Source organism: Littorina saxatilis, linkage group LG9, assembly GCF_037325665.1.
Source record: "Littorina saxatilis isolate snail1 linkage group LG9, US_GU_Lsax_2.0, whole genome shotgun sequence".
Classification (NCBI taxonomy): Eukaryota; Metazoa; Mollusca; class Gastropoda; order Littorinimorpha; family Littorinidae; genus Littorina; species Littorina saxatilis.
In genome coordinates, this window is record NC_090253.1 from 44,879,492 (window position 1) to 44,892,580 (window position 13,089).

Below are 13,089 nucleotides of genomic sequence, written 5' to 3' on the forward strand. Positions count from 1 at the left end.
TTGTCACATTTGTGTTGGGAACACACTGACCACTAGCAATATCTGCAACTTGATAAGATGGTCACATGGGGGGGGGGGGGGTGGACATGCACGTTGAGGCAACACAAAATATTTTGTTGTGTATGCTTTTTTTTATCCAGATACTTGCGGCAAAAATGGACTACTACCCTCATTACACCAGAGGTAGGAGGATGAGTGGTCCTCATGGCTTTACGCAATAATTCAGGTAAGAAAAGCTAAGACAAAAACTTGCATGAATTATTTCCAGTTAATCAAAGTGACTACCTTTAGCCTGCCCTTCAAAGCCAAAAACCGGCACGGTTGGCCTAGTGGTAAGGCGTCCGCCCCGTGATCGGGAGGTCGTGGGTTCGAACCCCGGCCGGGTCATACCTAAGACTTTAAAATTGGCAATCTAGTGGCTGCTCCGCCTGGCATCTGGCATTATGGGGTTAGTGCTAAGCCTGGTTGGTCCGGTGTCAGAATAATGTGACAGGGTGAGACATGAAGCCTGTGCTGCGACTTCTGTCTTGTGTGTGGCGCACGTTATATGTCAAAGCAGCACCGCCTTGATATGGCCCTTCGTGGTCGGCTGGGCGTTAAGCAAACAAACAAACAAAAATCAAAGCCAAAATGAAGTATTGCCAGTCATATTATCATAATTATGACTGGCAATACTTCATTTTGGCTTTATTATGAGTGGACTTACTGCTGTTTGACTTTAGAGGGCAGAGCTAGAATGGACACTTTCCTTCGTCGCTTTGATGCGGATGTAATGCCTTCACTACGGTTCTTGCCAGACACAGCTTTTTGATCTGATGAGGCCCCCACCTGTTCAGTTACACATTAAGTGATTAACATGCTTCCATTTGAAACTTCGAAGTCTTCATCGGGGATTGACGCCCGACAAAAGCTAATTGAAGCCCGACAGAGCGAAGCGACGGAGGGCTTCAATTACTATAGACTTTGGGAGGGCGTCAATCCACGATGAAGACCGAGAAGTTTCAAATGGAAGCATGTTAATGTTATTGTAATTGAATGTCAGTGTTACAGAAGTTCAGCCACTGGTCATGGAAAATTAAAGTGTATTTATTGGTAAGGGAATTTGATAAACTTTTATGGGTTGATCTATGAACATTCCAGATGAAAGTCTTTAAACCGAGTCAAAATTGATGTGAACAAAAACATTCATTACTACAAAATTCTTCAAGTTCAACCTAATAAAACAAAAACCAGCACCCCTTTGTCACATTTGTGTTGGGAACACACTGACCACTAGCAATATCTGCAACTTGATAAGATGGTCACATGGGGGAGGGGGGGGGGGGGGGTGGACATGCACGTTGAGGCAACACAAAATATTTTATTGTGTATGCTTTTTTTTATCCAGATACTTGCGGCAAAAATGGACTACTACCCTCATTACACCAGAGGTAGGAGGATGAGTGGTCCTCATGGCTTTACGCAATAATTCAGGTAAGAAAAGCTAAGACAAAAACTTGCATGAATTATTTCCAGTTAATCAAAGTGACTACCTTTAGCCTGCCCTTCAAAGCCAAAAACCGGCACGGTTGGCCTAGTGGTAAGGCGTCTGCCCCGTGATCGGGAGGTCGTGGGTTCGAACCTCGGCCGGGTCATACCTAAGACTTTAAAATTGGCAATCTAGTGGCTGCTCCGCCTGGCGTCTGGCATTATGGGGTTAGTGCTAGGCCTGGTTGGTCCGGTGTCAGAATAATGTGACTGGGTGAGACATGAAGCCTGTGCTGCAACTTCTGTCTTGTGTGTGGCGCACGTTATATGTCAAAGCAGCACCGCCCTGATATGGCCCTTCGTGGTCGGCTGGGCGTTAAGCAAACAAACAAACAAAAATCAAAGCCAAAATGAAGTATTGCCAGTCATATTATCATAATGGCGAAGCGACGGAGGGCTTCAATTACTTTAGACTGGGAGGGCGTCAATCCACGATGAAGACCGAGAAGTTTCAAATGGAAGCATGTTAATGTTATTGTAATTGAATCTGACGACAATCTCTTTCCTGCTTTCATGCGGTTGTAAACAGACAGAATTGGTTCTGTTCTGTTCACACACTACTTTCAGTCCACCTACCTGCAAGGGTCAAGTCCCAAGAAATGTCTCTGTATTCCTATCGTATCACTCTGCTCCTGTTTTGTTTTCTTTCACACACATTTTCCCTTCTTTTTTGACGGTTTTCTGGACAGCAAACTCTAAAACAAATTCTTTTCATCACAAAAGCGATCTTTGGAATTGACTGACGTAGTCCGGAAGAATTCATGCATTAACTTACGTCACGTACTCAACGTCATCACTTCGCATACCTTATGGTCTCGGTATTTCGTTGGCCTTCATATTTCCTACTTGTAAAATGACCCTCAAAGCTAACCGAGACTAGTTGAGGCTGTATCAATACGCCTCGCCAGCAGGTTGTTAATGGATTTTTTAGCGAGTGGTTATCGACAATTGTAATACAATCAAGTTTGCGTTTTAATGAAACAGATCCTGTGATTGGTCAGAATGTCCCAACTCATTACAAATTACCGGTGACTAATTGTCGATAGCCACTAGCTAAAAAATTCATTAACAACCTGCTCCGCACACTCGTGAATTACCAAGAGGCTGCAAATACCCACTCGTGGTTTATTTTCCACTAATCAACTCGTGGTCATTGTTTAAGCTCTATTTAATGACCGGTAATTTTTAATGAGTTGGGGCATTCTGACCAATCACAGGATCTGTTTCATTAAAACGCAAACTTGATTGAATTACAATTAACATTAACCAGAAAAGCCTTTTAACATATGATAATTATAAGAATAACTTTGAATGTAATTAGAAAATTGTTTGCCATTTGAAGAATATTCATACCATAAGACTAAATTGTTGAAAAGTGTCAAATGTACTGAAAGTAGATGGCTTTGTCAACTGACCATAAATACAATTGGTTCTTGTGCCTGTTGTATAGGAGCACCTGAAAGAGAAGGAACAATGGAACAGAAAGTACCAGCAGGAGGTCGACAGTCTGTCATTCCGCAACTAGCAGCTGTCCAAACGAGTTGTGGTACTGCAAGAGGAGCTGGAGGCCGTCGAGTCACAGAAGAAAAAACACAAGGTTGGCACATTTCTTTAAAGCAGTAAAGCGGTAATCAAGACACCAGCATTGACTTGACAGATACAGATTTCCTCTTCGTTGAATAGGGTTGAAGGCATGGCTATCATATTCCTTGGTGGTGGCAATTCCGTTCAATATGTTTTTGTAACGTCGTGAAATATATACTTTTCCCATAAAACTAAAAGCTTAGTGTTACTGCGACTTCATTTTATCATACTTATTTTCATAGTGTGGCATTTTTCGGTTCTCGTCTTTGTTTTGCCAATACATTAACCTTTACTTTAATTGTTTAAAGTTTTAACAAAAACTTACAATGGTAGGAACCCAAGAAAAAGTCCACCCCTCTGCTTTTTGAATGTAATCTATACCTGACTAAGTTTCAAATGTACATTAGTATTAGATAGGCCATGAAGCCTGTAAATGCCCCTTCTTGATCTTGTGATCATTTTATTGCTATTTATAGTACAGAAAAGGGAACCCGTAAGATTTTGCCATATTTTGTACTCTTGATTTTCTAAATTACGATTGATACGGTCTGTGGAAAAAAAGAGAAATAATTCCTAGACTTCTTGCGTTTCTACTTTCGGTTCACTCAGTTAGTGTAAAAAAACAACCTGTTACTATGGCCATTTTGAATCTCGTATGAAGTGACTAAACGAGATCAGTTGCGTTGATCAGCTCAAAGCGTGGAAAGCTCAATTTTTATCATGCAAAAACAACAACAAAGAGGTGGATCCTCAGCAGGAGCAAAGAAAAAGGCTGTTCGGGAACAGGAATTCCTTTCAACGTATGTTTTCCAAGTTTGACATCGATAGACACTGCATGTCAAAGCTAGACTCATAGGGATCCTGAAATTGACAACACCAAGAAAAGCCGCTGCCAGCATGAGGAGCATCACAGACTTTGTCTTTTGCAAAAGATCTACCCGAGGAACAGGGTGCAGTACATGCCAAAGCGATGTTATCCGAGCTGATAGTGAAAATGAATTTGTCATTGAGCACAGCAGATGTGATTTTACAAGCTGTCAAAAGTGTGTTTCCTGTCTTAAACATCGCGCAGAAGTCTAAGTGTTCAGGCTGCAAGAAGGCTACAGCAATGATGAAACAGATGTCTAATGACATTAGGTCTTCTCTTAAAGAAAAAATCAACAAAGATTTCCATCTTTTTTTTTTATCAATGACGGTGTGTGCAGCATGTTTGAAATGAATGATTAAAAGTTATGTGGAGTACTCTCATTTTTCTGAAAATGCACGTAGCTTTTTTTTTGTTAAACTCCATGGCAAAATTGAGGTCCCCAGGTCTGTATTACAATATATATATATATGCAACACATGCTTCTATCAGTTAAAAGATATGATTTGTTTTTTATCAGCCTCATCTGGAGATGTACTGGTACCTCAGGCCTCATCTGGAGATGTACCAGTATTGCCAGCCTCATCTGGAGATGTACAAGTATTGCCAGCCTCGTCTGGAGATGTACTAGTATCACAAGCCTTATCTGGAGATGTACCAGTATCACCAGCCTCATCTGGAGATGTACCGCCATCACCAGCCTCATCTGGAGATTTACCAGTATCACCAGCCTTATCTGGATATGTACCAGTTTCACCAGTCTTATCTGGACATGTACCAGTATCACCAGCCTCATCTGGAGATGTACCGCTATCACCAGCCTTATCTGGAGATGTACTGATACCACCAACCTCATCTGGAGATGTACCGCTATCACCAGCCTTATCTGAAAATGTACCGATACCACCAGCCTCATCTGGAGATGTACCGCTATCACCAGCCTCATCTGGAGATGTACCGCTATCATCAGCCTCATCTGGAGATGTACCGCTATCACCAGTCTTATCTGGAAATGTACCGATACCACCAGCCTCATCTGGAAATGTACCGATACCACCAGCCTTATCTGGAGATGTACTGATACCACCAGCCTCATCTGGAGATGTACCGCTACCAAAAGCCTCATCTGGAAATGTACCGATACCACCAGCCTCATTTGGAGATGAACAGGTACGAAAAGCATTGTGATTTTGAACTTACTCACGGGTTACCTCCATTATGAAATTGACCGTTTTTGTTTGTTTATTTGTTGCTTAACGTCCAGCCGACTACGCAGAGCCATATCAGGACGAAAATTGACCGCTTTTATTTTTTAAACTTTCCAGGAAATGGGATTTAGCCACCTCTAGGTCGATGTTGTCAGTCTAATGAAATTGGAGAAAAGGCACCAATGGGTGGCCGAGTGGTAACGCACTTGCGCTCGGAAGTGAGTTCGACCCTGTGTCAGGGCGTTAGCAATTTTCTCCCCCCTTTCCTAACCTAGGTGGTGGGTTCAAGTGCTAGTCTTTCGGATGAGACGAAAAACCGAGGTCCCTTCGTGTACACTACATTGGGGTGTGCACGTTAAAGATCCCACGATTGACAAAAGGGTCTTTCCTGGCAAAATTGTATAGCCATAGATTAAAAAAATGTCCACCAAAATACCCGTGTGACTTTGAATAATAGGCCGTGAACAGTAGGATATGCGCCGAAATGGCTGCGATCTGCTGGTCGATGTGAATGCGTGATGTATTGTGTAAAAAAAATCCATCTCACACGGCGCCTTGAGTCCGAGTCTGGAGATACGCGCGCGATATAAGACTTCATATAACCCATACTTGTCGGTCGCCCTATGCCTAAGTGGAATGTTTTGTATAATGGGAGCTTTAGGGCAATATTTGGCTTTAACACACACACACGTACATATATAGATTGGTTGAATTTAGAATAAAAAGAAAGTATGTAAAAGTCACAACATTCTTACACGTACTCGCATTCACTACCAAGAAACTGTTAATTTTTAGGATAGTTGGACATTAACTACAGTACCTGTGTAATCCAGAAAAACACACAAGATAAGCACATAATTGAGGCAAGTCAGGACCATTATGATGATCTGTGTCAAAAGCATCACATTTATTTTAACACGAATATTTATTGGACCATAGTGGCAGAGTGGGCGGCTTGCAGTCTCACTCAATGACAAAGTTAAGCAATGCCGAGCCTAGGCAAGTACTTGGATAAGTGACTGTCTGAGTTGTACACTGCTGTTAACTTAACGGTTGACCCCTCATGGAGGGCGGTGTCTCACTACTCTTTGGGATGAGATTTTAAACTGAGGTCTATTCAGTATTCTGAGTACATATATGCACTCAAAATCAAGCTTGGACTTGATCCTGACGCCAATGTCCAACTCGGGTCAATGCAACCCGCAGAAACACACCCAGCATGCATCATAGTCTCAGAATAATCAAAATGATGATTGTGGAGACTCAACGAAAGGCAGGTGTGCTTTGGGAAATGATTCTATTGTTATTGCAAATTTGTCTGGAAGCATGTGTCGACATAAGCTTGTATGTCTGCTTGATAGGGAATGGGATCTGGGTTGTCAGTAAAATGAAATTTGAGATTTTAAAAGAATCACCAAACCTTAGGGCGACAAAATATAAGTTGAAAGTATTGTACAATTGGAGCTTTACCTTTAGGACGACATTTGGTTGACCTAACTCCCCTGTAGGATTTAACACAATATATATGTTATAATTTTGGTTGCCCTAATCAAAAGTATTGTATAATGGGAGCTTTAGGGCGACATTTGGCGAATTGGATCTGGGTTGTTAGTGTTACTAAAATGACATTTTACTTTTTTGAGAATTTTTTTTTCAGAGTATTTTTTTTATACACGTTTTTATTTCTTTTTGGTACACGACATCAACATCAGACAGCAACACTTTTTTGAGATTTGAAAGGAAGCACCAAACTTTAGGGCGAAAGAAAATACGTTGAAAGTATTGTACAATTGGAGCTTTTAGGATAGTTGGACATTAACTACAGTACCTGTGTAATCCAGAAAAACACACAAGATAAGCACATAATTGAGGCAAGTCAGGACCATTATGATGATCTGTCTCAAAAGCATCACATTTATTTTAACACGAATATTTATTGGACCATAGTGGCGGAGTGGGCGGCTTGCAGTCTCACTCAATGACAAAGTTAAGCAATGCCGAGCCTAGGCAAGTACTTGGATAAGTGACTGTCTGAGTTGTACACTGCTGTTAACTTGACGGTTGACCCCTCATGAAGGGCGGTGTCTCACTACTCTTTGGGATGAGATTTTAAACTGAGGTCTATTCAGTATTCTGAGTACATGCACTCAAAATCAAGCTTGGACTTGATCCTGACGCCAATGTCCAGCTCGGGTCAATGCAACCCGCAGAAACACACCCAGCATGCATCATAGTCTCAGAATAATCAAAATGATGATTGTGGAGACTCAACGAAAGGCAGGTGTGCTAAGCTGCCATGGTATTATGGGAAATGATTCTATTGTTATTGCAAATTTGTCTGGAAGCATGTGTCGACATAAGCTTGTATGTCTGCTTGATAGGGAATGGGATCTGGGTTGTCAGTAACATGAAATTTGAGATTTTAAAAGAATCACCAAACCTTTAGGGCGACAGAATATAAGTTGAAAGTATTGTACAATTGGAGCTTTACCTTTAGGACGACATTTGGTTGACCTAACTCCCCTGTAGGATTTAACACAATATATATATACATGTTATAATTTTGGTCGCCCTAATCAAAAGTATTGTATAATGGGAGCTTTAGGGCGACATTTGGTGAATTGGATCTGGGTTGTTACTAAAATGACATTTTACTTTTTTGAGATTTTTTTTTTATACACGTTTTTATTTCTTTTTGGTACACGACATCAACATCAGACAGCAACACTTTTTTTTAGATTTGAAAGGAAGCACCAAACCTTAGGGCGAAAAAAAATATGTGAAAGTATTGTACAATAGGAGCTTTAGGATGACATTTGGTCGACCTAGCTCCCCTGTGGGATTTAACACACATGCATAAATATATATATATATATATGTTATAATTTTGGTCGCCCTAATCAAAAGTATTGTATAATGGGAGCGTTAGGGCGACATTTGGCGAATTGGATCTGGGTTGTTACTAAAAAAAAATGACATATTACTTTTTTGAGAATTTTATTTTTTCAGTTTTTTTTGGTTTTTTTTATACACGTTTTTATTTCTTTTTGGTACACGACATGAACATCAGACAACAACACTTTTTTGAGATTTGAAAGGAAGTACCAAACCTTAGGGCGAAAGAAAATACGTTGAAAGTATTGTACAATAGGAGCTTTAGGATGACATTTGGTCGATCGACCTAGCTCCCCTGTGGGATTTAACACACACGCATGTATATATATGTCAAAAATGGTGTGAATGTGATCATACTTTCTCCAAGTCCTTTTTCAAAAATTGACCCGATATTCCGATCTACTTACAAATACCTTTTGGGGTTTAAATTGTGATGTTTTAGTTTAAATAAAAGTTCCACATGATTCTATGTTCCGCCTTGCAAGAGACATCACATTAACTTAACTGTGAATATTTTGTTTTAGGATGAAGACTACTGTCAGGAGAGTGATTTTGATTCTGATAGCACACCTTCTTCCTGCGATTACCCTATGCTGTCACCACCTGCACAAAGGAAGAAAACTTGCCAAGGTAAAAGTCAATGAAAGAAACTGTGAGAAGTAGTAACTCACTGACTGCGACAATTCATGGTTGACCAATTTACTTAAAATTCAGCTTTCCTGAGCCAGAAACCACAACTTGGTCTATAGTTCAGGACATTTCCTAGTCGAGTTGCAATCAATTATTGTACTATCAAGGAAAAAGTTTCTTGTGTAAAGAATTTAACATGCTATACGGTGTTGTTGCCAGGCCTCGGTCTTTTGTCTGTGACGCATTCCTTTCTGATTTGACGCATTGGACCTAGCCTTGTCCGGTCGATGGACCGATAGTTTTTACGTTTTGGTGGTCAACTGACCGATACATATTCGTACAAGGCGGACAAGGTCTGCAATGAATGGAATGGGAGTTGCAAAGTCGGAAAACAAACCCCGATCGAAATGCTCATGTTTGCTACGAGTGAAAAATGCACTCGGTGCCGACTCTGTGTTTGTCGTCATTGACTCTGTGTTTGTCGTCATTGACACTCGAGGCTGCGTTTACGGAAATACCCGTTCCAGCCGGTGTACCTAATTATCGAAAACGGCGCAAACAGCGGAAATTTCATCAATATAATACTACGGCATGGTAATTTGGACCTATTGTTTTTTTAAAGCCAGGACATTTGGACTTATTGGGTTTTTTTTAGGGAGGTCCAAATGACCTATTGTCTTCTTAGGCTGGCAACAACACTGGCTATACTTTTTCCCACATAAAACAGACTTGTGCCCATTGTGATATACATTGTACTTGTTTGACAGGCATGGTTACAACAAGGCAGCAAAGTCTGGTTTTCTCGATGGCTGGTTGGCACCCCGTTGCCTTGGCACCTCAAGCAATGATGTTGCCAGCGCAGTCTGTGTCTCGTCTTACTTTTCCCAACAATGTCCAGCTTCCCACCGACCTTACTGTCCTTCAGCAGCAGCTCAGGACTACAGGTATGTTATTCTTCAGCGTGTGGCATCACCGTATTTGATCTTTTACCCTTGTTAAATGCTTCTCATTCAAGTCACTGCACAGCAGAACATGCATGCACTTTTAAAACCAGCTTGCTGCACAATTGTTAAGTACCTATTTTATGAAGCAACTGCTTGTTTGCGAAAATGAGTGTGCCTGCATCGATACTACGTGTTTATCACTAAATCAGTGTCTGATAAGACCGTCCATCCGGAGGGTGAAATGAATAGGCTAAAGTTGCTGATGCGACCCTCATTCACATTTCACACTGTTAGACTGTACGGTAGGCTACGGTTCATGTTGGTTAATAAATATTGGCTTCAAATTGGTACCCTTGAAAATGACAGAAGGCCGCCTTACAATTCTTAAACTTCTTGAGTTTCTACTTTTGTGACATGACGTGGCGAGTCTCGTATGAAGTGACGAAACGAGATCAGTTGTATTGATCTGTTCAAAGCGTGGAAAGCTCAATTTCCATCATGTAAAAACAACAACAAAGAAAAAGGCGGTTCGTGAACAGGAATTCCTTTCAAAGTTTGTGTCAGTAAAAAGATGACCTGATTTATTTCTCATCAGCCTCATCTGGAGATGTACCGCTACCACCAGCCTCATCTGGAGATGTACCGCTACCACCAGCCTCATCTGGAGATGTACTGCTACCACCAGCCTCATCTGGAGATGTACCGCTACCACCAGCCTCATTTGGAGATGTACCGATAAAACCAGCCTCATCTGGAGATGACAGGTACGAAAAGCCTCGCGATTTGAACTAACTCACGGGTTACCTACTTCCTGAATTTGACTCTCCGGATGACTTTTTAACTTTATAAGCCTGTGATTAAGGTGACCCACAAACTGTTACCAGACACTCCCTGGACTTATATTAAGCCTAGTGCAGAACCGCGCGAGGTGACATGTGACTCATTTCGTGGTGGAGGGTCACATTTTAAGGATTTTTTGCATTTTACTTCAGTATCTGTGTAATCCAGAAAAGACACAAGATAAGCGCATAATTGAGGAGAGTCGGGACCATTATGATGATCTGTGTCAAAAGCACATTGAACACGACTATTAATGGGACCATAGTGGCCGAGTGGGCGACTTGCAGTCTCACTCTATGACAAAGTTAAGCAATTTGAGATTTAAATAGAAGCACCAAACCTTAGGGCGACTGAAAATAAGTTGAAAGTATTGCATGATTAGAGCTTTAGGACGACGTTTGATCAACCTAGGTCCCCTGTTGAATTTAAAGGCACACGCAGCTTCCCGTAAACCATCACAGACACTGTCAGGCTTTTACACACAGTACAAACACCCTTGCATTTCAACACTCACCACTTGAGAACATCGTAGGTGCCCTCCGAAAAGAGCGAGCACTTATGAATGAATTTATTTTTGCGTGGCCAGCCGGATTGTCTGATCAGACAATGGGATGGCTCGTTTTGGCGCTAGACCTAACTTATACTAATAAATTGACAGCTTGTTACACAAATATTCTTAAATAATTCTTTTTGCATTAAGACAAAATCAGTAAAACTCGAAGATTTTAAAGTTTAAAAACTAGCCCTGAAGCGTGTCCTGCAAAACGTGTTTCTCGTAGCAGACGAATGTTCAGCATGTCGCCAGTTTCTTTGAACGGTCAGCCGACACCATTCACTTCGTGTGACTCGCAGCCATTTGTTGCGTTTTAGATAACGTGCCATGGCAGATACAGCGAGTCGCATTGAAATCAAGGACTGACTACTAAATTGTGAGAAAAAAAGGGAAAGTAGATCACATGGGTTCACGATGGCTCAGGGGTTAGATTAACCACGAAAACAGGTGTGTGGTTTACTCGAGCTAAACAAAAAAACTGTGTCATTTAATGCTATTCACTAAATGCTATTGCAAGTGTGTTCGATAAGGTTAGAACTGCTTTTTCATGAAAAGATTTGAATCGTTCTGTAAACCATTTGGGACGGACTGGGGCTTTAACACACACGCATTACAAGTCAAATAGTGTGAATGTGATAATTTTTTCTCCTTCCTCCAAGTACTTTTAGTTTTACTCAAAAGGACCTATGACCAGATTTCCAGATCTACTGACAAATACGTTTTGAGCTTTCATTTGTGATGTTTAGATAAAAAAAAAAAAAAAGAGTTTCACATGATGGCATGTTCCGCCTTGCCAGAGACATCACTATAACTTAACTGTGAATATTTTGTTTTAGGATGAAGACTACAGTTACGATCCGGAGAGTGATTCTGATGGCACACCTTTTTCAAGCTACATGTACTACTACTCAATGCTGTCACCACCTGCAAAAAGGAAGAAAACATGCCAAGGTAAAAGTCCGTGAAAGAAACTGAGAAGTAGTGACTCTATGACTGCAACCTTTCATGATTTGCCAATTTACCTAAAATTCAGCTTTCCTGAGCCAGAAGCAAGACTTGTCTATAGACTATAGTTCAGGACATTTGCATATGCAGTTGCAATCAACTAGTGTACTATCAAGAAAACAGTTTCGTGTGGACAGAATTGTACATGCTCTACATTTTCCCATCTTTGTTAAAACATTAAGTCAAAATTTGACTAAATGTAAAAAACATCAATTTTGAAAACAACACTGGACAGCAATTAAAAATAGCATTCACCAAAACTGGCAACATGGTCTCAAAAGCTTCCTCACCTCATGTCTGACACATGCATGCACACACACACACACAAACACACACACACACACACACACATACACACACACATACACACACACACACACACACACGCATCTCTGCCTTATGCAGCTTCATTTGTTTCTAAGGAAAATGCTGGGAGTCCATGGTTTCCAGGGAAATTGTATATTTGTGAAACACGTTATTCACCAGTCTTGCAAAGACCAGGCAAAAGTTACTAAATGTTCAGTTAAGCTGCTGCAACATTCCCCCATTTTGAAATTTTTACCATGCTCCTTTTTGTTGTGAACATAAAGATCTGAACCTGGGCTTTTATTTCCAGGAAGCGATCACTTTTCATAATCGTTGATATTGGTTTTGGTTATGCCTAATATGATCACATGGTTATTCTTCAAGAAGCGTTGTTCAGTTTTCATTTTTGAGTCACTTGAGAAAAAGTGACTCTATGTAATCGGTCAGTGTTAGTCTGTCCGGCCGGCCGTCCGGCCGTCCGTAGACACCACCTTAACGTTGGACTTTTCTCGGAAACTATCAAAGCGATCCGGCTCATATTTTGTTTAGTCGTGACCTCCAATGACCTCTACACTTTAACGATGGTTTCGTTGACCTTTGACCTTTTTCAAGGTCACAGGTCAGCGTCAAAGGAAAAATTAGACATTTTATATCTTTGACAAAGTTCATCGGATGTGATTGAAACTTTGTAGGATTATTCTTTACATCAAAGTATTTACATCTGTAGCCTTT

At 40.9% G+C, this 13,089-nt stretch overlaps 1 protein-coding gene across 1 annotated transcript; it reads left to right on the plus strand.

Moving 5' to 3' along the window:
• Positions 1 to 1,366: 1,366 nt before the first annotated feature.
• On the plus strand, positions 1,367 to 12,207 carry LOC138976203 (uncharacterized). The gene is made up of 7 exons (XM_070349043.1): positions 1,367 to 1,473; positions 2,978 to 3,124; positions 4,497 to 5,146; positions 8,604 to 8,709; positions 9,477 to 9,653; positions 10,249 to 10,417; positions 11,883 to 12,207. Exons 1-7 carry the CDS (start codon positions 1,452 to 1,454, stop codon positions 12,019 to 12,021), a joined length of 1,410 nt encoding a protein of 469 aa, XP_070205144.1. The 5' UTR covers positions 1,367 to 1,451; the 3' UTR covers positions 12,022 to 12,207.
• The last annotated feature ends 882 nt before the right edge of the window (positions 12,208 to 13,089 follow it).